At 36.9% G+C, this 27,655-nt stretch overlaps 1 protein-coding gene across 2 annotated transcripts in view; it reads right to left on the minus strand.

Annotated features, from left to right (window-relative positions):
• Positions 1-125: 125 nt before the first annotated feature.
• Positions 126-27,655, minus strand: part of TSPAN13 (tetraspanin 13) — a 29,759-nt gene continuing 2,229 nt past the window's right edge. The window contains exons 1-6 of one of the 2 annotated variants that reach the window (XM_073238742.1): positions 10,826-10,958; positions 9,099-9,266; positions 8,374-8,454; positions 7,614-7,727; positions 6,155-6,268; positions 126-1,196 (exon numbers count right to left, since the gene is read on the minus strand). In XM_073238742.1, the coding sequence (XP_073094843.1) occupies positions 1,122-1,196; positions 6,155-6,268; positions 7,614-7,727; positions 8,374-8,454; positions 9,099-9,266; positions 10,826-10,828 (555 nt within the window). In that variant the 5' untranslated portion in view covers positions 10,829-10,958 and the 3' untranslated portion in view covers positions 126-1,121. Of the gene's footprint in view, positions 1,197-6,154; positions 6,269-7,613; positions 7,728-8,373; positions 8,455-9,098; positions 9,267-10,825; positions 10,959-27,655 lie in introns of those variants that run through there. The other variant, XM_017664934.3, reaches the window with a different exon arrangement.

Consider the following 27,655-nt stretch of genomic DNA (forward strand, 5'->3'; position numbering starts at 1 on the left):
AACAATGTTCAGCCCGTGGTCTGTCCAAGAAAACCCAAAGCAAAAATAAAAGAATTCCACTGCACTTAATTCATTTGTCAATTCCTCCATTACTTTCTTTTAATTCAAACATTCATACACACAGAAAGGTTTCCATCCTTTAATTTTTAACATAATATACAGAACCACAATACTCTCAATTTCAAATTATGGGAGATAGCATTGAAATATGCTTGTATTTGACAAGTTGCTCTTACCATACTGAGAAATTTCATGAAAAAGTAACAATTTGTAAGATAGATAACTTTTTGCTAAGTGGGCCAATGCATTAAGAGTAACTTATTTAAAAATGTAGGCTTCAGGACTTCAAATTATTATAAAAGAATGTCAAGATTATATAGATATACTTTCTAATTTCTCAGACTCATTCCATTTTGAAGGCTGAAGGCAAATATTAGACATTAGGACATTCATAAGACCATTTCTCTTTTGCACTTACCTGTAAAAATCAAATACTAAGCCACACTGTCCTAAAGACACAGCTACTTCTAGAATAGAATACATTAGTGCAATAATAAAAGACTACTAGAACTAAATTATCACTTTTATGTTAACAGTTTTCACCACAATACATCTTCCCTAAAAAGACAAAAAAGTTGGGAATTTGTATTTTTTCCCTTATTGAACATAACAGGATTTCATACTTCCTGGCTTTAATAAACTTCAACTTTTTTTTCCAGTAGGAAATATCTACACAGCACAGTGCTACATACAGTTGATTATTCCAGTGAAATATGTATTTAGATTCACAATATGATCTACACAATAGGGCCATACAAAGTTTTTCTGCAGGTAAAAATGCTAATAAGAAAGGCCACAGTGGACAGTGCCAGACACTGTGAATACAGTAGGTTACAGGTACCACTGAGGTGTAGAGGTGACCACAAGTTTTTTTTTTTCCTTTTTTAGCAATGGGAAAAGAAAAACATTTAGAGAAACATAGGAGAGTAAAAAATTTATAATTCCACTGTCAATAATGTACTGTTTCAGATACTGCTTCCTTAAACAAGCAAATTAGCTCAACTCAAAAGGGAAAGAAAGTGAACAAGGTCAGAATATGAAAGATTTTCCTTGTTTTCTCATCAAAGGAATGCACTAGGATTAGCACGAGGATCTTTCTGGTTCCTGTATCTGTAGGTCAGCCAAACACCCAGGATCTGGAAAGGAAGGAAAAGAGAAGAAAGAGAAAGTAAAAGCTGTATACATTTATTTAGTTTATCGATAAACAGTCTGGAACATCTGAGGCACTTTACACTATTTGATCAAAGAAGAGATTTTGTTTTCTTTTTTAAATGACCCCAACTAGAGGTCTTTAAAAAAATAGGTCTTAAAAATAAATATGAACACTGGGGTAGGCTGAATAATGGTCCTCTAAGGATGATACTCCCAACTTGCCTAAGCATGATTTCCCTGACCCTGCCTCAAAAACAGTGGCATACAGGGAGCCTTGATCAGAATTTCTGAGGTTAAATATTTTGATTATCACCCCTGGATATATGCCAATAGTGTTAAGTTACAGTCATTAGACAAAACAAAGCAACTGCATAAATTAAATACTCATAATCTGAAGCCACATTTTACCAAAATTTAATTCCTCAAATTTAGCTGTAAGTGACAAATGAGATGACAATCTCTTCCTTTGCCCCACTGCTGAACCACGACTTTCGCCCACACTCCCGGGGAGAGCATGGTAGGGAGGCTACACCCCAAATGCAAAGAAATCAAGGTTAGGTAATTACTGGATTTTAAACTTACAAAGGTGCTCATGATTTAAAATTTTTAAGGGTGACTTTGACTAGACCTGGTCAGGAACACTGCTGATTCTAGGACTTACACCCTGTCTGCAGTAGGTCACCAGAGTACACCTTGTGACACAGAAATGTCTATAAAGAGTGTGCAATAAGTTTGTACCTTATTATTTTTTATATTTATTAAATATAAAAAGGCAGAAGGTAATATGCCAAAATATAAATGTTGATTATTTCCGAGTAGGTAATTTTAGCTAGTAGGTATATTTACTCTTCCACCTTCAAAACTGCCTATATTTTCTAACGTTTCTACAAAGAATGCATACTAACCATGATAACTTTTTTTTCTGATTCTAAATCAGTGCTTCTTTGATGATTTAAATTTATTTTCAGATACTGTAAGTGGTTCAAATCAAAGCTTTCTATTTCACCTATGATAGCTAGTTAGCCTCATCTCTTCAAACTCAGAATCTGTGATTGTGTGAAATACTGAATAAAATTAAAAAATTTTAAATGAGAAGGCCTATAAAATATTCACTATCCAGAATATATCAGGCTGGATAAATTATTATTAAAATCTCTTGGTTGATTTCAAAATGACATGGCATACAAAATAATGGAGCAGGGTTCCATGAAAGAAACTAAGTCTTCTTGGTTAGAAACCTAAGACTCATGAGGTTATTATTAAGTTACTGAAGAACTAATATTTTAAAAAACAGTGGGGCAGCACAGATGACTAGGGTGGTGAAAATGCTCTGCATTTGCCATAATGATGGATGCATGTAATTATAGTTGTGGGAATCCACAGCACGTGCACCAAAAGCAAACAGTAGCATCAACTACAGACTGTGGGTGATTAGGTGTCAACGGAGGTTCATCAGTTATAATAAATGCTCCACTCTAGTCACTCTGCTAATAATGGGAAGCCTCTACATATGGAGGGGTAGGGGAAAGAGGGGAATCTCAGTACTTTCCTCTCAATGTTGCTATGAACCTAAAACTGCTCTTAGAAGTCCTTAAAAAAAAAAAAAAAAAGCATACCTGAAGGCAGAATGATCTGCTGAAAAGAAAATGGAGCTATTCAAAAGAACTAAATTCTCAAAATAAATTGAAAATATAAAAAAAGAAACCATGTGGCAAAATTCTGGCAATTATTGACTGTTAATGGGGTGTATGGAAATTACTCACTCTGGTTTTTTTCTCTGGTTTTTAAGTTTTCCTAACAAAAACTTTCATTTTTTAAAGGAAAGAAAGGAAGAATCCACAGGATTACTTTCAGGCTATATATGAATTTTCTTGAATCAGTGTCACAACCAACTCACATTTCTCTTCTGTGAGAAAAAAATGAAATGAAAAATGCTCGGAGTAGGAAGGGGAGCAGGCAAAACTTCTTTTAAAAAGTGAGTACTAAGCTTGGTCTTTATCTCCACTTTGCAAATAACAGCCAAGTGTGAAATTTTCATTTTCAAGAGGAAAAAAAGAAACTGCATTATAATAAAACATACACATGTCTAAACCATGCTATATATTATGCACATGTATATATACATAACATATACATTATATACACAAATGCAATACATGCATTATATGTATGTTACAAGGACAATCAAAATGAGAATCTAATGTATAACTTGGTGACTATATTTGATTATACTATGTTGCATATTTGTGCATGTTTTGTTATATACAGTACAATTAAATTTGCTAAGAGAGGAGAACTTAAATGTTCTCATACATACACACACACACACACACACAAATAACAGGTCATGGATGTGTTCATTAACTAGATGGGGGAAATCCTTTCCAAATATACACACACACACACCCCAAATCATCATGACATGCACCTTAAATATCTTACAATTTTAATTGTCAGTCATACTTCAATAAAACTGACATATATATTCTTTTTTTTTTTTCTCTCTCTCTCTATATATAACATATATTTATATTTCATCCCAGATGGAGCTGCTTCTGTCCAGGGTGCCATATCACCAAAACAAAAACTTGGATAACTTTTGTGTCCCTGTAAATGCTCCACTTGATCAGAAAAACAGTACATACCCAGTCAGCGAATCCCCAAACACCAAGCCAACTCTGGGCCTTCTCACCCAAACAAGGTTGACTTTGTGGCCCCAGCCAATCACATCTTTTCTGTTTTTCTCTTCCTTGTTCTTTATCCTAAAAGCTTCCTGCCTTTGGCCCCTTTTGCAGTTCTCCAAAAGGACACTGTCCACTTCACGAAGTGTTAAATAGTTTGCTTGTATCACTTACATTGTCCTCTTCAATCATTTTTTAACATATATCAAAATGTGAAAGGATTTTCTAAACATAAAAATCAACTGTATAAACCATACATGAAAAAAGCAAATTTACATGAAAGGTAAACTCTTCCATAAGTTTTAATTAAAAGTCATTAAAGAAAGTTAATTAAATGCCAAAGAAACTGAAAGCAGAAGAAAGCAGCCTAGTAGTGTAAGGAATGAGAAGAAGAAAGGGATAGATCCCCAGCTTTGATCTTAACTTCTTGCACACCTTCAAGGACATGAGGCCCGCTCTGGTATTCTAATACAAAATTTCCCTTTACTGCAGTACATTATTTGAGTTTGTTGCATGCAATCCACAGGCCTCAGTCAAGACAAAAGTGGGCAATTCACAAACAAAGAAATGCAAATTGTCAAAAACATATCGTCAAATTCACAAGTCACATTTTCAAAAGACCAAACAGACTTTTGGCACTACTATTTTTACCCATCAAACTGGCAAATATCTTTTTTAAATAAAATATCTGTAGTAAGTGGTTGAATCAAAATTTGGTAGAATCTCCCCAAACAGCAATTTAACAATATTCATTAAATACTTTTAAAATGTCCACATACTGAGTGTGTCATCTTTTACTTCTGGAGATGTATTCTAGGGAAAAATATCTAGAAAATATAGATAAAAATTACATACAAGGAAGTTGACCAAGGAACTATTTACCATAGTAACATAGAGGGAATATTAAATATTTTAAATATTCAAGCAATTAAATGAACACCATTAAACTTCAACCATATCTTCACCACAAACTTCAATCAGAAAAAAACCTTGAGATTTTTCTGACTTTAAAGCTCACTCTTACAATAATCTACCCTATACTTCTATACTTACATCCACAATCTTACTTAATAGCATGCTATTCTACACATACTATCCTATTATCTATTTAAAACAGGAGTGTGACATGGACAACTACCATGATAATAATAGGGGTCCCATCACCTATTTTTAATGGGGCAGAATCTGGTGACTTACACATCAGTAATTTACTAGTGGCTGCAAAATGACAGCTAATATTTACACAGCACCTACCATGTACCAGGTACTATTCTAAGCTTTATAAGTTTTACACACATTAACTTCTTTAACCCTTGCAACAACTTTATGAAATAGGTGCTTTCAATTATTATGTCTGTTTTTAAAGATGGGAACAGAATCATAGGAAGGTTAGTAACTTGCTTAATGTCACACAATTAACAAGCAGTGGAACTAAATTTCCAACCCAGACAGTACACTTCTTAACTATTTCTTCTTGTCTAATATACCCTAATTTAACCAGCTCATTAGTAAGACTACAATCTGGCCCAAAGGTTTGCTTTTATAAACATTCTTGAGTATTCATTTTGCATTGTTATATGATTATCTCCATGAAAAAGCACCATAAGTACAATTTATGAGTTAAGGAAAAAAATTTTAATTTTGATATAAATTGCCAACTCAGATGCATCAAAAAATGTTCACAACTATTGAGAGTTTAATAAAGACACTGAGGAAGGAATAAGTATTCCTCAAAAATGATCAAATAATATGTGTGTGGTTTTACTAAGATATGTATGTTATATATAAATGTATTAATATGCTAAACATATTAATATAAGTATTAGGTTATATAGATAAGAAATTAGTAACAGTGTTTATTAGGAACAAAAGAGACTGCGTTGGAAGGCAATTTTTCAAAGCATACCTGAGTATTAAGTATGTGTGTATATATTAACATACAGGAAACAATGTGAATACCCTACCTATTCCATAATTAAATTTAGAATTATCATATCTCTAGAAATAAAAAGACTAGCAATAACCCAGTCTAATCTCTCACTTGTTCAATTAGTTTTACATAATTTAATGATTAAGGCTTTCATCCTGTATAAAGTTAATACTAGATTTGTGGAGCCTTCAGATGTCCAGCCAGAGCTTCTCCTATTACAATATCCATGGATACATTCCAAGAGTTAAGTACCATGCTAAGGTAAAATGCCATGCCCTCCTGCCATATAACACAGGAATCCTTATAACAAAGGGGAGTTGTTTGCACATACCTCTGTGAAACTGAAGAAGAGGCCAATACCACCCACAAATCTCAAAACCTCTCCGGCATATTCTCCTATTATGGGAGCACATGGTGAGCAGGAGGCGCTGCTTTTAACACAACTCTGTACCAATTAAAGAAAAGAACTTTTACTTCAAAGTGCATTTATAAAAAGTAGATAAAAACTGTACCCATATTAAAATTAGTGTCTGAAATATTATAGCCAATCTGGGCCTTGGTTCTTGGATAGTTCCACACTTCCAAAATAGCTCCCATGGTTTCTACCTCCAGTGTACACACCCTGAATAATTATCCCTTGTGTGTGGACAGGATTTGTAAATATGATGGACAGTCACTCCCATGTTTATGTTCCATTACATGAGACACCATTTTAACAGAATGGAGAGTTTATCGAGCTGGCTTGGATGCTGTCATGTGGTGAAAGGGCTGCATAGTTAGGACCTCTGAGTAGTTTCTGGAAGCTGAGAGACACTGAGCAAGAAAACAGGACTTGAGTCCTACCATGTCCAGAAGCTGAATTCAGCCAACAACCACTGAGCTTAGTAGAAGACACTACATATGAGATGGCAGCCCTGGCAGAAACCTTGATTTTACCCTGGTGAGATTCTAAACAGGATGCAGCTAATAAGCCATACCCAGACTCCTGACCCATGGAAACTGAATACTAAATGGGTGTTGTTTCTAGCCCCTAAATCTGTAACAATGTGTTACACAGCAATAGAAAACTAACAATCCCACAAACAGGCTTCATGACTGGATATCCAGCACAGGGCTTAGAGAGGTGGTAAAAGGAGTTTCCACAAAATATAAACACATATGAACTTCCAAGGAGAGCCAAGCTCCAAGTCCATCCTCATACAGCATTGGGTTGAAACTTGAAGGTCAGGGGTCTGGCCTGGGACTAAATACAGGATGGCTCCAACTGGGCCTCCACTAGCTCAGCTCCCAGAAAGAATGAACATGAAGTGATGATGGGCAAAACAGGATAGAGGAAAGAGGCTGGTTCCTCATGTCCTCTGCCCTGAGGAGTTTAGCTGGTTGAGAAGACCATTCTAGGATAGACCACTCTCCTCCTACCACCCTGATATTTCAAAACCAAAATATTTTCAAGCTTCCTCTAGATCTCTAAAGCTGATCTGCTGTTATTTCTCTGTCTCTTTCTAAGAAGAGTTGAATGGGAAATAATGAGCAGAAAACCAAAAGCATGTGTGTCTCACAGGGCTCTGGAATATTCAGTACTCTCAGGAGTGGGTATTTGAGAAAAAAATGATACACTAGTATACATGGAATGGGATGTATTATAGTTAATACATTATAATGTAAAATACAAGATACATGTAAAGCATCTTAAAAATATAATTCAGCATCAGAAAGTCCATTTTTGCATGTGAATCATGATTCATCTGCATGCAATACATCTCCAAAAAACATTTCGTACTATTACTTACAGCCAGACAGGTGTCATTTGGGTTAAAACCTCGGAACCCGCAGCAGTTTAAATTTCTCTGGATGTCATTTCGAGCACTTGCTGTATTGTTCCAACCAACTTCCAAAAGCTGACCCTAGAAAATACATTTAATATATACGGTGTGTCATCTCTGCACCAAATGCATAAAGCTAGAGCTACTTTTCCTACTCAGTGTGCCTAAAATAAATACTCTTAAAATCAATAAAACACTTAAAGGATTATACCTCAATCTGCCACAGAAATTATGGCAGTCTTTCTATCCTAAGAATGAAAAGTCTTAATTTTTATATGCAATTCAATAGAAGCACTTGGAATAATTGTTACAGCATAGCAAGACAAATTGTTTTCCATTGCCCCAAAACAGAGACCCATATTTTGCAAGTTAGAGTTTGAAAAGAGCAGTTACTACAATGGAACCACAAACATTCTGGAGCAAATGTTTCATTGCATAATGGTGGGAAAAGACCAGGTAAACATCTCTTAGAAGCAGCACTTTTTACCCAGTGAAAGCAAAATCCTACTTAAAGGATACAAAACAAAAAACAAAACAAAACACCACCTGATGGTGTCTGAGGGCTCCAATCAGCCCCACTAATGCAGTCATGAACAAAAGATTTTAGCTATGTAGAAGGAAAGAGATTTATGAGCAAGAAGAAATTTTATATTCCAATCATTTCTCCCCCTTTTTTCTTATACATACTATGGAGCACAATAACATAGGAAGAAAAATTTCGGCTTACCTGTTGCTCCTGGTTCAGTGCTAAACAAGCACATGATACAGAAAACTGAACAATAAATACAAGTAAGAGAATAATCATGTACTGAGTATTAGTCAAGGATATTCCTCGGTACTTTTAAAATAACGTTAAACAGAGGTACTAACAACTTTAAAATGCACTAGAAGGAATTCACCCAGAAAACAGAACAAATAGCACTTAGAAAAAGTTCAAGAAGAATATGCATAATTATTATTTTGGTAATACTCTGTAGATAAAAGTTCATATACAAAAATAGTATGGGTAAACTTGGTCTATTAGAATTTCATTTAGATTAAAATAAAAATTCTTAAACATACATAACATAGGAAATTAGTATACATAAACATATGTAGCCTTTCTTACTATTTATTGTCTAAACAAAAATCACTGTGAAATTCCCAACCACACGTGATTTTTGTTTAGACTGTGAACTGAATGAGGTCACCAAAATCAGTTGAACGGAACTCTGAATTTGCATTCATGAAGTGAAGAGGAGAAAGTGGGAACGTGTTAAACACACAGTAACTTCACCCTAAGAAATGTGTTGGTGGAACGCACACACACGTACACACACACGGTTTGCTAGGAGCTGCTGTCTGGCAGTTCATTTCCTAATGATAACTTCAAATTCGTTGTATCTATCAAAACAAAAATCAATGAAAGAATAAACCCAATTGGGGTGAAAATCCCACTTCCAAAAAGGATACAAAAAAAAGCAACACCTGGTGGTGTTTCACGGCTCCGATCAGCCCCACTAACGCGATCAGGAACAGAAAGATGCCCACGGCAATGACCACGCCCACCACTCGGAGACTGGAGATCAGCCCGAAGCCGATGCCCCACGCAGCAATTCCGATGAGCAGCAGACTAACCAACTGCAGAAACCACCAGAGAGGACAGGGTGCAGTGGGGAGAGAGGGGTGGGAGAGAGTGTCAGTTTCTATAGAAACATCAAGATCATTTTTCAGGCACCTGCTTATTATCATTTGAGTACAAATACTCAACCCTAGAAGACACACAAGGTCTCCGTACCTAGTATTGTTTTAAAATATTATATAAATTCTCAGTCATGCATTAAAAAAACCTAACAACAGTCTGTACAATTATTATGGAGTCTCAGAGGTCATCTGGTTTACTAAACCTAAATAATGTCTATTAACCTTTTGAAATAATAGCCTATATGAAGTTCTAGATGCCAACACATCTCAGTCCCACATACTGATTTCTTCACATGGAAATCACTTATCTTTCCTTCAGAGCCCAGCTTGACTGTAACCCTCTGCACGAGGCCTTCCTAGTCCCCAACAAACGAAAATAATCTCTCTCCCCTCCTATACAGCCTCTTCTTTGAATATGGCTGCTACTCCCCTCATGACATTCTATTCCCACACATATCTCTCCTAGGAGACTGAGAGCAACTTGAGAGTAAGGACCCCATCTTCTCACCTATGCACAATCCCAGAACCAATCACAGACCTGACCCCGGGCAACAGTAAAAATTTCTCACAGAATTTTGTTGACACAAACTGCCTTAAATGTCATTATCAATTCTATTAGAATTCATATAAAGAAAGAGACCATTAAAACTCTTAGGATGAAAAGAGTATAAGAGATTTTAGCTATTGAGGCTAAAATGGCATTCTGAGCAAGAAGAAATTATATTCTATTCCAATCATTTTATTTATATACGTATAAAACCAAACCAAGGAACACATGCCTCAAAATTGGTCATTACCGATGTCAGTTACAATTACTTCTTTAAAAAAATAAATAGCACACCATATGAAGATTAAAATTAACTGATAGAAGATACAGTTTAAACAGGTATGCAGGAGGGATGGGAATGGGGGTGTGGAGATAGTACCTTCAATTCACTGGAGAGTCAACTCTTTGCTGGGGCAGAATGACAGTATAATACCCAGTTGGGAGGAATCGAAATATATATAATGCACAGTCTAGCACCATTTCAAGACCTAATTAATCTTTTTTTAATATGAACTAAATCACCACTCATTCAAATGATTTTTTTAGTTAAATGTGTAATGTTTCATGCCTGTTAGCACAGTTTATTAACACAAATTTTAAATGTCTTGGTATATAAAACTTCTTATACATGTGGAAATACAAATAAAACTGATAAATAGTGACAAATACACCATCTATTGGTATTTTTATCTACTCATTATAAAGAAGCAAAACTTGACAATGAAAAAAACCTATCTGTAACGTCACAGGACCATCTTCTGAAGTCATATGGCCTTGGTGTTCTCCACTACAGCTACTACACACAGAAAGCTTGTTCCCAGAGGGGAGTAGAGGGAAAAATTTCCATAAACTTTACCACTCAGAAATTTGCTTAGTCCTTCTCATTTTCTCAACTGCGCCTCATTAGCTGGTCTATTTGCTTCTGTCTCATTTTTATCATCTCACTCACCATCTTCTCACAACTTCAGACAATCTTGGATTGTGAAAGAGTCCTCTGCCCCATCACCAGTGAACTTATTTCTGACATCATGGTATCCAAATATAACACATTTCCTTTCATGGGGTGTAAAAGGCAGAAGTCTGGAGGAGATGTGAAGGAAGAAGGTGAGATGAAGCAGGATCAGGCCTCTGCTTAGCATCCTCACTGCACTGTGGTACCTAACGCTGAGGATGGTCCACATTTGCAACACATCAAGAGTAACCTGCTGTTGCAGTCAGGGTTCCCCAGAGAAATAGACCCAATAGGATATATATTTAGAGAGATTTATTTTAAGGAATTGGCTCATGCAATTGTGGGGGCCATCAAGTCCAAAATTTGCAGGGCAGGACAGCCGTTTGGAAATTCAGGCAGGATTTCTATTATGCAGTCTCCAAGCAGAATTCTTTCTTGCTTAGGAAACCTCTTTGTTCTGAAAGATAAAAGCTTTCAACTGATTGGTAAGGCCCACCCACAATGTGAAGGCAATCTGCTTTACTTAAAGTCAACTGAGTATAAATGTTAATTACATCTAAAAAATATCTTCACAGCAACACTGTACCAGCATTTGACCCACTATCTGGGCACCAAAGCCTAGCCAAGCTGACACATAAAATTAGCTATCACACTTGCCCACCTCAAGTCTTGCAGGTGATGTATATTTCCCAATTCAATTAAATCCATGAGCAGTATTATCACTGTATGTCTTTGAGTCTTCTGGCCAAAAAGATGAGAAGCATGAATAACATAATACATAAACTTGTTCTAACTCTATAGTTTTAAAGAATACTTTTGGGAATCATACCAAATCCTTAACTGTATTAATGAAATTCTTATAAGTTAAATATTCACCAACAAAGGGTTGGTGACCACTAAGTACTGCAAGTCAGAGACAAGATATTCCTACAAGAACAAAGGTTGACAAACCTTCTCTGTAAAGAGCCGGATATATACCATCTAGCTCTGTGGATCACCTGGTCTCTGCCTCTGGCTGTTCCACTCTGCCACTTACCAGGATCAGTAGCAGACAGCATGTAAATGAGTGAGCAGAGCTGTACCCCAATAGTACTTCAGGTACAGATACTGAAATCTAAATTCATATAATTTTCATGTACAACAAAAATACCATGCTTCCCTTGACTTTTTTTTTTTTTCAACCATTTAAAAATGTAAAACCATTCTTACCTGGCTAGCTATACAATAATAGACAATGGAGTAAATGTGACCCCTGGACTCTTGCTCTAGAAGTCAGTGTAGGAGAGAATGAAAATTTACAAGGAGGCAAATAACTGCTGTATCAGAGATTTTATAAAGTGGATCACACTACAGAACAAAAATCCAAAAATTCCCGATAAACTGAATAGGACAAAGACTGCCAAAAAAAAAAAAAAGAAAGAAAAATCAGAAAAGGAACAGGTAGTAGGCTGAAAGCAATGACCACACTATGAATATTACCTTATACAACAAGAAAATTAGTATCATCTTATATGGGCAAAAGATGTAACTAATGACCTTAAAGAAGGAGCTTATCCTGAATGATCAGGTGGGCCCTAAATGTCACCCTAAGAGGAAGTATGTGGCAGAGGGAGATTAGAAAAGACAGAGAGGAGACAGCAATGTAAAGAGAGGCTGGCATGACCATAAGACAAGGAAGGCCAAGGAATGCCAGCAGCCACCAGAAGATAGAACAGATTCCTCCCCAAGGGCTTTCACAGCAAATACAACCCTGCTGACAGCTTGATTTCAAACTTCTGATCTCCTGAACTGTGAGAACAACTGTCTGTTGTTTTTAAACCACCATTGTCTGTGGAAATTTGTCACAGCAGCCATAAAAAGCTAATACAGAACAATTCTCACATCTGGAGTTGGGTAAGTCAGGGACCTGTAACTGTTACAGAAATCTGCCTGGCATTAACCACCAATGCAATCCCCACCATCTGGCTGCAGTGAAGTACTCAGGAGTCCTTGTCAGCAGCCTCCTAGAAAACCTAACTTTGTATTTACAGCAGCACTTCAGCAAAATGAGGAAAATTGTTCTCTGCTTTCTCAGCTACCAACTGACCGTTTCGTTAATAACATAAATCTTTTCCCCTTCAAAAAATAATGTCTACAACTAAAAGGGGAGAGGCACCCCATAACTTTCATAAGCAGTCCCAGATCACAGGTTATATATTATGCTATTACTGAAAACATTATCTAGAACATTCACAAGTACCTTTGCTTTTTTTTTCTAAAGTAAGGGGACAAAGAGGATATAGCCTTCTCTATAATCCTGTCAAAAGTACTCCTCACCAAGTTCACTGCTCTGTCTCTAATATAGTTTACAGTCTATCCCCATCACTAAAACCAGACACCCCTCCTTCACAAATGTTGAAGAAGGTTTATCAGTTTCCTATTGTTTTAACAAATTACCACAAGCTTAGTGGCTTAAGACAACACACATTTATTCTATTGCAATTCTGGAGGTCAGAAGTCCAACAAGGGTCTTACTAGGCTAAAAGCACAATGTCAGTAAGGCTGCATTCCTTCTAGAAGCTCTAGGGGGGTATCCATTTCTTTGCCTTATCCAGCTTCTAGAAGTCACTTGCATTCCTTGGCCTGTAGCCCCTTCCTCCATCTTCAAAGCTAGCAGTCCATCTTCAAATCTCTCAGACTACAACCTGCTTCCCTAAGCATATCTCTTTCTCTGAGTATAACCCTCCTACATCCCTCTCGTAATGACCTTTGTGATTACTTTAGGACTCCCCCAGAAAAATCCAGAATAACATCTTCAAAGTCCCTTTTCCTATATAAGGTAACATTGTGGGTAAAACTGAAGTTATTTTCAGAATTTCCCACCAGGTTTTAGTTCATCTGCATATCAATAGGTGTTTCAAGGGGTGGAGAGAAGTGGTCAATCTACATATCAACAGGTAATCACAAGGGCTTGCAAGGGTTTATCTGAACAAGAGAGGTTGGATGGAGTTCTCTTCTGCCGTAGCCTGGTCAAGAGAGAGGATGACAGCTTGTAAGAAATAAATGGGTTTCTTAAACTTTATTTCTCCCTTTGACTGATTTCAGTTTCAAAGGTATTTCACCCTGGATTTTCCCCCTGGAATTACAAACATATTCACAGGTTCCAAGAATTATAATGCGCATTCTTTGCTGGTACAGAGATATTATTCAGCCTACCACAGAAGGTTCTAGGAACAGGGGCAACTTAGCTATTACACTTATCCCTCCTGCTATGAATACTTTAAAATAATGAAAAAGATTGTGGCATTTGTTTAAATATATAGTTGAGCACAGAGAAACTCTGTGCAAAGTCCTGTAGGCCAGAGAGAAAGGAAAAACAGAAAGTCATAACTGTGAAGGTACAGCTGGTGGCTGTGGGGCCCATGAGAGGATGGGAAGAAGTTCCTGGATCAGAAAAGTCCCTAAAGGGGCAGGACTTGGGTCATAAAACAGGCAGAATTGGGAAGTGGAACTAAGACCCTTGCACAACAATGACATCAAGAAAGCTATTTTTCAGCATAAGGGGTTACAGAAAATTACAACACCACAGCCAGGAAGACAACAAAAGTATTTTGAGTCGCTTCAAAAAGTTTGCAGAAAAGAGAAACTCCACATGTACCATGCCCACATCTGGAGTACTCTAAATGTATACTACCCAGGCATACAGGAATCTTCAAGCCAAGCAGTTCAGATAAAAGCTGATCATGGGCAATGATGGAATTCTGGGAGGGAATTTAGGGAAGAAAAACTCCCAGAAGCCAATTCAAAATAACTCAGGAGGGACACTTCTAAGTTCTGGCCCTCACACTTCCAAAGAAGAAATGAAAACTTTGCTGTAAATCAAAAATCACAAAATGCATTGTGGGGGGACTGTGGGGAATTGGGGGGAGTGAGAGGAATCTACCATGAGGGAGATGAAACAGACCCAGCAACAGAAGGATTAGAACTCTCAAGAGTTTGAGGTAACACAGGTAACTCAATGAGACTAAAACAACATTTTTAAACTAAAACCATAAAAGAATAAAAACAATATGGAAAAAACAAAACCATATTTAAAAATGCAGACTTGAAAAACAGCCAAACAGAGAAGATCCAAATAAATTAGAAAAAAAATCATGTAATAGGAAAGATAAAGTTTCATTAAAAAAGAAAAAATGGCAGGTATTCAGCAAAATTATTTTTTAAGGAAAAGAATAAAATCCCCAAAATTGTTTTAAATGAATAGCTATCAAAAACCCAAAGCCAATATTATATTCAATGACAAAACCTGTGTAAGTCCAGGGAAAGGATATCCCAGGGCAAAATACCTCTAAAAACCGAAATCAGTCAAAGGGAGAAAGAAAGTTTAAAATCCATTTATTGCTTACAAACTTCAGTCTGGGACCTTCTCTCTTTCCTGCTCCAGCAGAAGCAAAACCAATGCTCCCCTCACCTCTTGGGTACAGATGAGCCCTTCTTGCCCAGGTAATTACCCACTGATACGGAGATGAACTTCTCTCCACCCCTGAGGAATGATACAAATGCACTAAAGCCATACTTCTTTCCACCTCTGAATGCCTATTGATATGCAGATGTGCAAAAGTCAAGCGAGATATTCTGGAAATGTTACAATTTTACCCACAACCTGAGAAACATTTCCTTTAAATTTCAGGAATAAGACAAGGGTGCCAGCTATTACCACTTGTATTCAGCATTGTAATATAGCTCTTAGAAAACAGTAAGAGTGAACATGGGAAAAAGATGAGGAGAAAACACAGCTGTCATTATAAAATTAACATGAGTATCTACACAGAAATCCAAGAAACTGAAAATATTAAAACTGGTGAGAATCAGAAAAAGTTGCTGGAAATAGGATCAATATACAAAAACCAACAGCATGTTGATTCACCAAAAAAATTTTTAATGTATTTTTTTAGGCTGTAATTTTTTAATAGGTCCCCAAAATACATGGTACAGATAAATGAATTTAATGAAAAGTATTATAAAACCTTTATGGTGAAATGAATTGAAGAACTTAGGAAAAACATAAAACCTAAGTTAAATGAAGAGAGAGCATGACCAGGAGTAAGAACACTCATTACAATGATGTATCAGATGACCTTCAATGTAACCTACAAAGTCAATGTATTCCTACTCAAAGTCTCAATAGGGTTTTGGGTGGAACGTTATATATTAATTCATTCATTCTCATGGAAGAATAAATGTCCTCAAAGAGCTAGGAACATTTTGATGAAATTTCAAGAAGGCCTGTGTCTACAGCACTTTTTCTCAGCCCAGCTGCACTGTCACCAGCACCAGGCTTAAGAAATGTTCCTACTAGTCAATCAACCTTTAACAGTAGCTGTATCTAACTGTCCCAAACTCTTTGCTGTTGCCTCCATCATGCTCTGCAGAACCTGAGCCTGACTTTACATCTTTTAAATGTGTTTTGTTTTCAACAGTAAAATTAAATATATAAATGAAACTTAAAGTACTAAATTAGTTTAAAATCATCCAAACAAGTATGAGCACTTACTATAACAGTTAGGTAATTAAAACTAAGTAACTGACACAGATTGAAATAAGTCAGCACTATGGGATTGGAGGATACAGAACTCTAATAAATCAGTAGGGAAAGAGGAGGTTTTACTTAATAGCCCTATGTACCTGTCCATTTTGAAAAAGGATAGTAAGAGTCCCTATTTCACACCATAGATTTAAATCCTAAAAATAAAAAGGAAAACTTGAACTTTTAAGAAAAATGACAGAAAAATGTATTCACCTTGTGCTTAAAGAAAAATTTCTTAAACAAGACCCCAAAAAAGTATATGTAATATGGCACTTACTATGTGGAAGTATTCTAAGTGCTTTATATTTATTAACCAGTTTAATCTTCACAACAACCTGAATGAGTAGGTAGTACTATTTCCTCCATTTTCCAGATCGGGAAAGTCTTGTATAGAGATGTTAAGTAAGTTGCCTGAGGTTACACAACAAGGAAGGGATACAACTGGGATAGAAACCCAGACTGTTAGGCTACAGATTCTGTGTTCACCTACCACACTATACCTCCCATTAAAATGTTTTAATTCTATACAATAAAAACACCAGACAAACGTTAGTATAAGCCTGGGACCAGGTGAAGGGATTTGCAGCACATATATATTAAAAGAATACCTACAAATCAATTCAAAAGGATAAAAAGCACACTGAAAAGTGGTCAAAGATAATAAGAGGTAGTTTACTAAAGATGAATCCGAAAGGCCAATCAGTACCTGAAAAATGTTCAATCTTATACATCAGGAAAACAAAAAGTAACACAATGAGATTCCACCTTACATGCACTAGACCGGCAAAAATTAATCCTGATGATACCAAGGATATGAAGAATCTAGAACTCACTTTTGAGAAGTGTAAACTGCTGTAGCCACTTTACAGAGCAATTTGGCAGCACCTAGGAAAATTAAAGACATGTATCCCTTACTAAACCAGCAGTTCTGCTCCTAGGTTAATACCCAAAGGAAACACCCATCTCCCCAACTAGACATACATCAGGTTTTTGCTGTAGCTTTGTTTGCAATAGTAAAAAAATTGAAAACAACCTCAAATACCATGACTGGGGAATTCATAAACTCTGTTGTGATCACACAGTAGAATACAAATGATTTTGATCTGTTTCTATCAAATTGATAAATTTCAAAACATAAACGAACAAACTGGGCGAATGACAAAACATCATATATGTAAACTTTTAAAACACAAAGAACAATACAATATATTCTTGGTTGATTAATAGGTCAAATTGTCATAAATATATAAAATGCATGAGAATGACATTGATTTTAGGAGAGTGAACTTCTTAAAAAGAGGGAAATGTGAAAAAAAAAACCACTGGCATTTCTGAAATAAATCTTTTGGTTCACAGCATCTACCATACTATTTTCTGTGCATGGATGTTTCCTAAATGAAACCAGCCTTGAAAATGTAACAGCCCCTTTCCTGCTGTCAGGTTGCTAGGCTGACATGAGTGGGTCCCTCCCTGTCCTGGACAAGGTCCTCCCCCACTCCACCTACCCCCTTGACACCAGATGGCAGAAATCAACCAAAACCCCTCGTGTTTATGGTTCAGTCTTCTACCTTATCAGGACCAAACAAGATGTCAAAAAGCCCAGCATGGCTTCCAGACCACCAACATGGTTGGCCAGAGGCCCACGAAGACCCAGGAGGTAACCAGGAGTTACCTCGGGGTTCATTATAACACAAATGTAAGAAATTTACATTGAGGTTTTGGCCTCCAACCAAAACCACCCCACCCCAGGGGGTTCACTCAGGTGCTTATGGGTAAGTGCCTACGCACTAGGTGGTTTATCACAGAAAGCAAAGCTCTAGGTCTGTCACACTTGGGTATTCTCACATGTGAAACACACCACCCTATTTTCCTCTTCTCATACCCAACTCATAAGCACACACACATGTGCAAACACACACAAACATACATTCTCATTTGTAAGGTGGAAGAGAACACAGATAATCCAAAATGAATTTTGCATTTATTATAATGGTAAAACTGAACAAACTTATTTGAGTTATTCAATTTTCTGACAAAACCCAAAAATATGCCAGATTGTTTTAATTTTTAAAAATTGCAAATATGTTTTCTTGTGTATGGCTGGTGTCTCTAACACCAGTCTTTTGGTTCACAAGCATCTACCATATTATTTTCTGTGCATGAGATGTTTAAAAAAATCTGTAATAAAAAAAATCCCCCAATAATTAACTTTTTAAATTAGAGATAACATCTAAAGGTTTATGCTATGCTGCTAGTTAGGTTTGATTATCAGTGTTCCTTTAATTTTTACTGAAAATGAGACATCTAAAGATAATAATGGAACAATTTACTTCTGAAGCATGGTAATTGCATGTTATGGCTGGTTTGTAATTTTGAAGAGAGTGAGATTATATGAAGTCTTCCAAACTAGTGATCTAAAAATTATTGATTCCAAAAAAATCAATTCTCACTGTATAATTAATTAAGCCTAAGTTTGTCACTACAACTTGGTAGACAAAAGAACTGCAAGAACCATTTGTTCAATAACGATAACAGTTTCCTTATAAGACCAATTGAAACAGAAAGTAAATTTAGACCTATGACAAATAGTTTCCTTCCTTTGGGAGACATAATGCTGATAAAAACAGATTATGGATCTGTTAACTAGTTGATAGCAATGTTTTTATACGCAGGAAGAGCCAACCTTTCCTGTTTTCTCTTTGAGACAAAGTAAAGTATATCATAATAAAAAGAGCTCTTAGGAGAGAAATTACGAGAGCCATGATGGAAAAGGCATGCCAAAGAGAGACTGTAAAAGTATCCACAACTGGCACCACCTCCCCAGGCAAATCCTAAGAGGAGGTGGCAGCAAAAGTAGTATTGCACACAAGGAGAGGTTCTGATGAAGGCCAGGAGACCGGACATCACAAGAGGAGGGGGCACAGCCATTCTCAGCCAAGGCTCACGCAACAGCACAAACTCATAGGACACCAAGGCACAAAGCGACCTGGCCCGTGAACTTACGCATCCCCTTCATTTTACAGGTGATGAATCAGAGTAGCACAGTGACACGCCCAATGATATGGAGGCAGAACAGTGGCAAACCTCTGGCTTCAGGCACTTTTTTCTCCCTGCAGGACAATATCATAGTGCCTGGCAATATATTTAAATAATTTTTAACACTGAGACATAATGCTAAAGATAATGTGTAAGAAATTGTAGCTCTTGCTTTGTAGCCAGATCGATACATGTGTGAAGAGCTTCCTTTGAACTTACTCCCTGTGAGACAACAGTCATGTATAAAAGAACAACAAAGTCCTCTATTCAGTGCATTTCTGTTAGTTAACTACCAAATGCTAGCTTATTCATTTTTCTTGTACTCGGCCTAGAAATTTTGTCACATCCGCCTACACTTACACACAAGCACACAGTGCATTGCCTGGAATAAGGGAGCAAGAAATTCTACTCAGTATGAAGAGATCACTTTAGCAAATACAGTCGTTTAAAACTAATAAGCATGTATTATGCACCTTTTGTACCAATACATGCAATGCCTTTAGAGAATGAGGAAAAAAATATGTTGTGCGTAACATTCTTTATAATCTACCTTAGGTGGGTGTTGAAGTATCAAGCCACTGTACTAAGCCTGTCAAATGATGGAGCTCCTAGAATATTCTAGAATTAGGAATAGAAGCAGACAAATTGCCACTAGAGAAGGAATTACCTCTGTAGTGGACATACATTGCTTTAAAACCCAGCTCACACAACTCTTGCAAAACTCTTCATTATAGTGTCTCATTGGCTCCCTCCAACCACCACCAGCAACAGAGACACAAGTCTTGGGCCTATGTATAGTGGATGCACACCCTCCTATATATGATTGGTCCATGGGTTAGGTCCATAAACCCAGACTCGGTATGTCACATATAATACAGGGATTGAAAGGGGGGAAAAATGTGTTCCTCTGGCATAGTAAGCTATATCGATAATGAAAATTGATTCTGCCAATGAACATCTTGCACATGGGAAGATCTAGTGTCAAAAAGTTTCTAAGCAGAAGGCAGCTGAGGTGAGGAGTGGATAGAAGGAGCAGGAGAGTTCTGACCTATTCTGAGCCCCTTGATCCAGCCATACTTGATGACCCAACTATTAAATATCCCACTGTTATTCTTTCAAGAGTTTCTAATATCTCCCCAATACATTCTTTGAGCTCCTCAGTAAGTCATGAAAAATTTTGGCTACTATAAGCTCGAGCAATCTTGCAAGTATTGATCATAAAAAGTTTAATAGTAACAAACTTGCAGTGACCTTCACAACTGTGGGCCCTTCCCTTCCTAGACTTAACTCTAAAGTCTTCACCTTGTCAATGGGCTTTTTAAAAAATATGAGCTCTTTCTTTTAGCTGAAAAGGACAAAACTGGAACGGAATCAATGAGCCAGAGAAATGTCCTAGGCATCTTTTTTTCAGCAAACACCCTCCCTAGGCTTACCAAATTTAATTCCAGCCTAAATTTTACTGCTGAGCAGGTCAGTGGTTGCCTGCAGGTTGGGAGCAGGGGTTGTATGGCAGGAGGGAGTGATGAAAAAATGATTAGGAAACTCCGGAGGATAATGGATATGCTTGAGGTCTTGAATTTGGTGATTGGTTCACATGTGTGTACATATATATACTGATCCCCTCCAAAAAAATACAGCTTTATAAGGGACAGCATTTTACAGTATCAGCCTTTTGCCATGGCACAAATCATGATACCTAGAGGTGCAAATGTAATTTGCTGACAAGGAAGAAAGTCACATACCCAAGGATGGGGCAGGAAAACAGATGGAAAGGGGACCTTGAAAACAAGTTTGAATTTCATACCTGCTCCAGATATCTTGCCACATGAAAATAATAAAGTTTACTATTTTAAGAGGCAGTTGCTGGGTTTCTACTACCTGTAGCTGGTCTCTCTTCCTAGTATGGTGGTCTCTGACAGTCTTGATTTTAAAGCCAGTAAGATCAGGTCATTCCATGTTGGCTATATTTCGTTTCTAATCTTGGAATAAAGTCCAAATTCCAGGCTGACAAACCCAAGGCTGTAAGGTCCTGCATCACCTCTAGAAGTAATTCATTAGCTACTACTCCCCACCTCCAGCCATACTTTGGATTCTTCTAACAAGCCTGCTACACTTTAAGTGTACACAGTCATGGCCCATGTTGATCAATATTCCCAGCACCTGGCTAGGTACCTGGTACAGAAGTACTCAAAATACACTGCTCAGTGAAAAAATTCATGATATTGCTCATCACACATTAAGGACAGGCAAAAGCTTTTGAGCATCCAAATTCTACCAGGAAGGGAACTGCTTTGGGGATAAAAGAGAATTATAGAACTTTTGAAAAAACTGGATTTGATTTTGTAGCTGATTATTCAAAAATGTTCTGCCAGCACTAAAGCAAGAGAGAAGTTGTGATGGTAGTGGAGAGTGAAAGATGTAGAACTGTAGTAAGATTTTGAAGGACTAAGCCACAGAAATGTAACCCAGCATCCACAGACACATGAAGGATACAAAGGCCCTGGACTCTGTTCCCTCTATCTTAAACATTCACACACTTAAACACGGACTCCCCCTCTGAACTTCTGCCTAATATGAAGCACTGAAGAACAATTCAGCTATGATCAAGCGTGTGTGTCTCTGATGCCAAACATCTGGCTAAAAATCTGTTAATTCTAGAAATAATCTAGATATTGGTAAAGATCCAGACATTTAGTGTTGATGTAAGACCTCAGCTCTTTGTTTCATTTTCATTTTTCAAATGACACTAGGAGGCCTGAAGGGCTTTGTCTCATATTTTTCTTCTTTATGTTCTCCATGGTACCAAGCATATTATTTTATATTACTAGGCACAAAATGCATGGTATATAGTATCTGCTAGGAAGAAACTATTCAAAGGAAATCAAAAGTAAGAGATTCATTATTTTCCAAGGATAACTAGTTTGAGGGGGCACCCACAGCCAACCCCACCCTACTGCATCCGTCTTTGGAGCAGTTCTGGAAACTGGAGTTGTGGGCAGAACAGCCCTGCACTGATTCTTTACTTCATTTAAATAATACCAACCCTAGGCCAGGGTTGTGCTGGGCACACAGGAAAGCAGAAGTGATTACAACATGGTCCTTACTGTTGAGGGGCAGATAGTCTATTCTGTGAAAAATGAAGGGGTAATTGTTCTTTTCAATGACTTCTTCAAGGATCACTTTAAGAATCAAGTTTTAATCCTCATCTTACTTAGCATTTGACCCACCTATTCAATTCTGCCTCCTTACAACGATTGGCACTTGGCTTCTAGGACGCCAAGCTCTACCAAATTTTTCCCCTACCCATCCAGGCATTCCTTCTCAGACTGCCTTGCTGAATCCTCCTGGCCTCCCAAAACTCTTAAGAGTGTCTTTTGTTCAACCTGCAGACCACTGCCCTTCTCCATCAATTCTCACTAGATTGTTGATTTCACCCCGTATCAACTCCAAATACCATGCTCTCTGTTAGTGGCTCTCTGAATTTAAACCTCCAGCGATTCTCTCCCTTGAAATCCATTGTTGTTAGTCTAACTGCTACTTGACCTTCCACCTGGGTATTGACTGGCATCACATCTGATTGTGAGCCCCTTACTTTCCTCCCAAGCCTGCTCCAGCCCCAGTCTTCCCCATTCCTATTAAATAGCAGACCACCCTACCAGGTACTTAAATCAGAATCACGGCTAATCTGACTCATCTTTTTCTCACCCCCAATTCCAATCCATCAGGAAAATTGTTGGTCCCACCTTCAAAATTCACCCAAAATCTGTTTCTCTTACTTCTATTGCTATCAAAGTGGTCCAAATCCCCATCATCTCTTGCATAAATTACTGCAATAGCTTTGTATCTGATCTCACTGCTCCCATTTTTGCCATCTATAATCCATTCTCAATTCAGTAGCTATGCAGTGTTTTAAATAAAAATCAGGCCCAAAGCCACCAGTGGCTCCCAACTTCCTCATGCAAAAGCCCTCACAGTGCTCCCTCAAAGAGCCGTTCATAAACTGGGCAGACCTTCTCTGACTCATTTCCTACCACTCCACCCCTTGCTCACTCTGTCCAAGCCACACTGGTCTCCTCTCTGTCTCGCATAAACCAAGAACACTCCTCCCAGGAACTTTCCAAAGGCCAGTCCCTGCAAAACTTTTCCCAGCTCTTTGTCCTTCATCTCCTGCAAGTCTGTTGCAGTGCTGTCTTCCTAAGCAGGCTCATTCTGACCACCACATACAAAACTATGGACATACCCTCCCTGACCTGCCCCACCACTCCTCATTCTTCTTACTCCACTTTCCTCCATAGCACTTTTTTACCCTCTAATATGATGTATAATTTATTTACTTATCTGCTTATCATCTGTCTTTCTCCATAAATGTAAGATCCACCAAGGCAGGATGTTTCAGTTTGTTTTATTCACTGCTGCTGATGCTCAATTAATATTTACTATCAGAGTGAACAAAAGTATTTGGGTTCACCTTGTAACATACTCATATTAGACTAATAACATAAAGAACCCTAGCCAACTAGGATTATGGTACAATTTTACAGGAAGTAGATTTGTTCATGGGAAATGTTACAGAAAAACCTCAGAAGTATATGAAAGGTTGGCCAAAAATTGAAGAAAAAGCATATTAGATTCTACAGTAGATAGATAAAAGCAATGCCTGCTTATTATTTTTAACCCAATACTAACTTCCATGTTTTAAAATATTTGGCTGTCTCTAGGTTTACCTTAGTCAAATCATCATTTGTATGTAAGTTTTCATTTGGTATGTTTTACTTCTGGTGAAAAGGGGTTAGCCAATTCTGTTAATGCAATTCAAGAAGTACTGAGAAAGATAGGCTCTGCCTGGGAAAAAATAAATAAAGCTACACACTGATGGCTGCAACAAAGCCAGCCGCGATGTCTGCCAACAAAAGGTTAATGGTCTATGGGGGGAAAAGCAAACACAAAGCTATGTGCAATACTGGGCCTCCGCATGGTCAATGGCAAGGTAAAGCAGCATCTTATCACACTGGTTCTCAGCCCTCACCATATTTCAGAATTAGCTAGAAAGCTTTAAAAAATGTTTAAAAAAAAAATCACAGGCCTTCCTCCTTTCCCTGAATCCTTACTCAGTCTGCAATGGTACTCAGGTATTAATATTCCAATGTGAAAATTTAAGGAAATCATTCTTCTGATCAAAGAAATAGAAGGCATTATTTGTGTTTCTTTACAAAGGCAAAGCAAGGTTTAGGTTGTGGGCAGAGGATGAACTCAGCAAACAAGGAAGGCAACAAAGGGCAAAATGTATGGGGAATCCTCTGTGTAGCCTGCCTTCACCAGTAATTCAAATGTGTCTGGCAGAACAATGGTCCACTTTTAAACCACCTAAAACCTGTATGTAAATTCAGCCACTGAGAGGTTCAAATCCCACTTTCAAATATGGGCTGAAATAAAATTTTCCCCAAAATGAGTTGTTTCTTTCTTTGTAATTCCCTTTTAATCAAAGTGTTAAACTTTGTGAAAGTCAATAACCTTGTTTCAAGTGAGAAATGGCAAACATAAATGGTACATTATTGTTACTGTGTTTTTAAATCACAAATTGGGAAATTCTATAAACACATTTGGCACAAAGGCAGAGTATAAACATCAGCACAATAGCATCATATGAAAATTCCAGGTTCTGCAAATAGTGAATCATTTTTAAACTCAAAGTAAATATTTAGCAACCACTTAAACACTTTAAATTCCTTCTGTAGTTTGAACAAGGGCAGAGAAATAACATAAACCTAACCACACATTAAAATATTAAACAATAATTTGAGAAATGATTATCATAATTTTGCAAAATGGCAAATGCAATAATTTGAAAGTAATTACAATAAGTAGTTTTTTGGGGGGAGCGCTAAAGTACTAGTGTTTTTCATTGATTTTGGAGTTGAGACTGAACAAAATTATAACTATTCAGCACTCTGATGACTAGAATAGGATTCAAAAAAATAAACACATAAATCACTTCTAATTTATGCTTACGGCACCACAATTTCTTTTCTTACAATTTAAAGATTAATACTATACTATATTGCCTCATAAGGCCCACTTAACCCTAATCTGTAAGTGTTAGAAATACCAAAGCCTTGAAAATCTTTTCATTATAACATGCAAGTATCTAATTCAGAAATTTAAAATAATTCAACTTCTTTCACTTGAAGCTCTAGTAACTTAATCTTTTTTCTGTAGTGCATCCAAAGCATTTATCCACATTCTTTCACTTTATTCAAACAACCCCGTGAGGGAAAAATGAAAAATATCAACGCCAGCTTATAAATTTTTAAAAAAATGAAGTGCAAATGAAGTACGCTGTTTGCCCAAGGTTAAATTCCAAGCAAATTGTAGAGCTGGTATTCAAATTTGGTTTTCTTACTGAATCCAGTTCTTCTTCTCATAATTTACAAAAATATATGTTTCAAACTTTAAATATGGTAGTTTTTACCTATTTTAAGACAATCCCAATTTTAGAGATATTAAAATGTAAATCAATGTGTGTCTTCAAATGGATGTAAATTAGTATAATTTTTAATACTGCATGGGAATTTTTCCCAAAACAATCAAAGGTATAGGGGAAAACAAACTGCCAAAAAAAAAATCAACAGAAATAAACTTGGAAAGATTTAAGAACAAATATGGAAAAAGAAACAAAACTGAAACTTCTGAAATCACTTTTCTCATTTAAGGTCACAAGTTATTTTCTATTCCTTACATTCCTAATTAAAACAATTTTTATACATAAATATAAAATCAGCACAATTCCTTTTTTCTCTGCTTAAGAAGAAAAAGGAGATGTATTAAAAATCTTCAAAATGTAACATTTTAATATAACACTTCATATTTCCTAACATTCCCCACAACATAACTAGATTTTTAAAGTTGTTTTTCATTTTGTCAAAATATTTTCAAAATTATTTTAAAATAAACTATTAAAAATAGACCGTTTTCCCAAAGTAGTTTTCGTTTGTGTTTATATCCCAAACAAGAAGACCCATGCTATTTCTACATTCCCCCAGTTTGACCATACCCTTTTTCACTCCCCCAACTTCCCTAACTCACAAAGATCTCCTCTAACCCTAAATTTTATGGCACCTATATTCAGTCTTTTTCTTAAATAGCATTTAATTTTCCCACTTCATGAATCCCAACTTAGAGCTTGTCTTCAGAGTTAGGTGTTTGCCTCTGAATGTGTTTGTTATTTCCCACAGTTCTCAGAAGAGTACACACAGCAGGTAAATAATATATTTATTGACTGAATAAAGCTCAAGATCGTATGCTGAAAAGGCAGTAAATAAAAGAGACTTCATAAAGGCATACTGATTTTAAAGCCCAGTTTGGTTTACTGTTGCATTCCCAGACTGACAGCAGAGCGTTGCACACAGTAGACATACAATAAATAGCTAAGCGAAGAAAACTGTAGTTTCTTTAAACCAGGAAGTTCTAAAGCAAGTCATTCTCTTTCTTATAACATAAAGGTGCAGGAAGAGATTGTAGTTTTTCTTTTTTGTCCCATAACTATAAACTGTTTATACACACTACACTAACTTAAAAGTTGTTCAGTATTAGGGGTCCTATTAGTTTAAACAACCAGACCATAGACACAACAGAAATCAACTGTACCTTTGGCTATGAGAAGTAAAGAATGTTCCTTCTGACCTATTTTAGTGACACATTTTCTGGACTGATCATTTCTACTCTAATCTTAGGCTCATCAGCAGGCCACTCGAGCATGTGGACAGCTTGGCTGCTAGAGTCCTAAGTTCCTCAAGAAATCACAACAGGGATGACACTTAAAGCAGGCCATGACCTTTACACCTGTCACTACCTGGTTTTACTAACAGTTATAGAAACCACCTCAAACCCAATCCTGCAACTTTGAGCATATTTTAGAGGCAGTGACCCAAGTAAGATTGGGTCCTCCTATTCATGCTTTAAAAAAAAAATGTCTCCCAAGTTTCCAGCCTCAACCTTGCCCCTGACCACTGCACAATTCTCATCTCAAAACGTTGAGCGAGAGACCAGGGAAGTTAGAGTTCACATAACAGCAGTGGCACAATTTCAGCATCTTTTTAATATCCAGTCCTATTTTTGCCTTTCACACAACTCTCAACTTAAAATGCTGAATTTATTTAAGCCTGTTCACAGTTTATAAGAGCTAGACACTGCTTCATTTTAAGAAATATACTTTGTCCAAAATGTCT

The sequence above is a fragment of the Manis javanica genome, chromosome 6 (assembly GCF_040802235.1).
Source record: "Manis javanica isolate MJ-LG chromosome 6, MJ_LKY, whole genome shotgun sequence".
NCBI classification, from domain to species: Eukaryota; Metazoa; Chordata; class Mammalia; order Pholidota; family Manidae; genus Manis; species Manis javanica.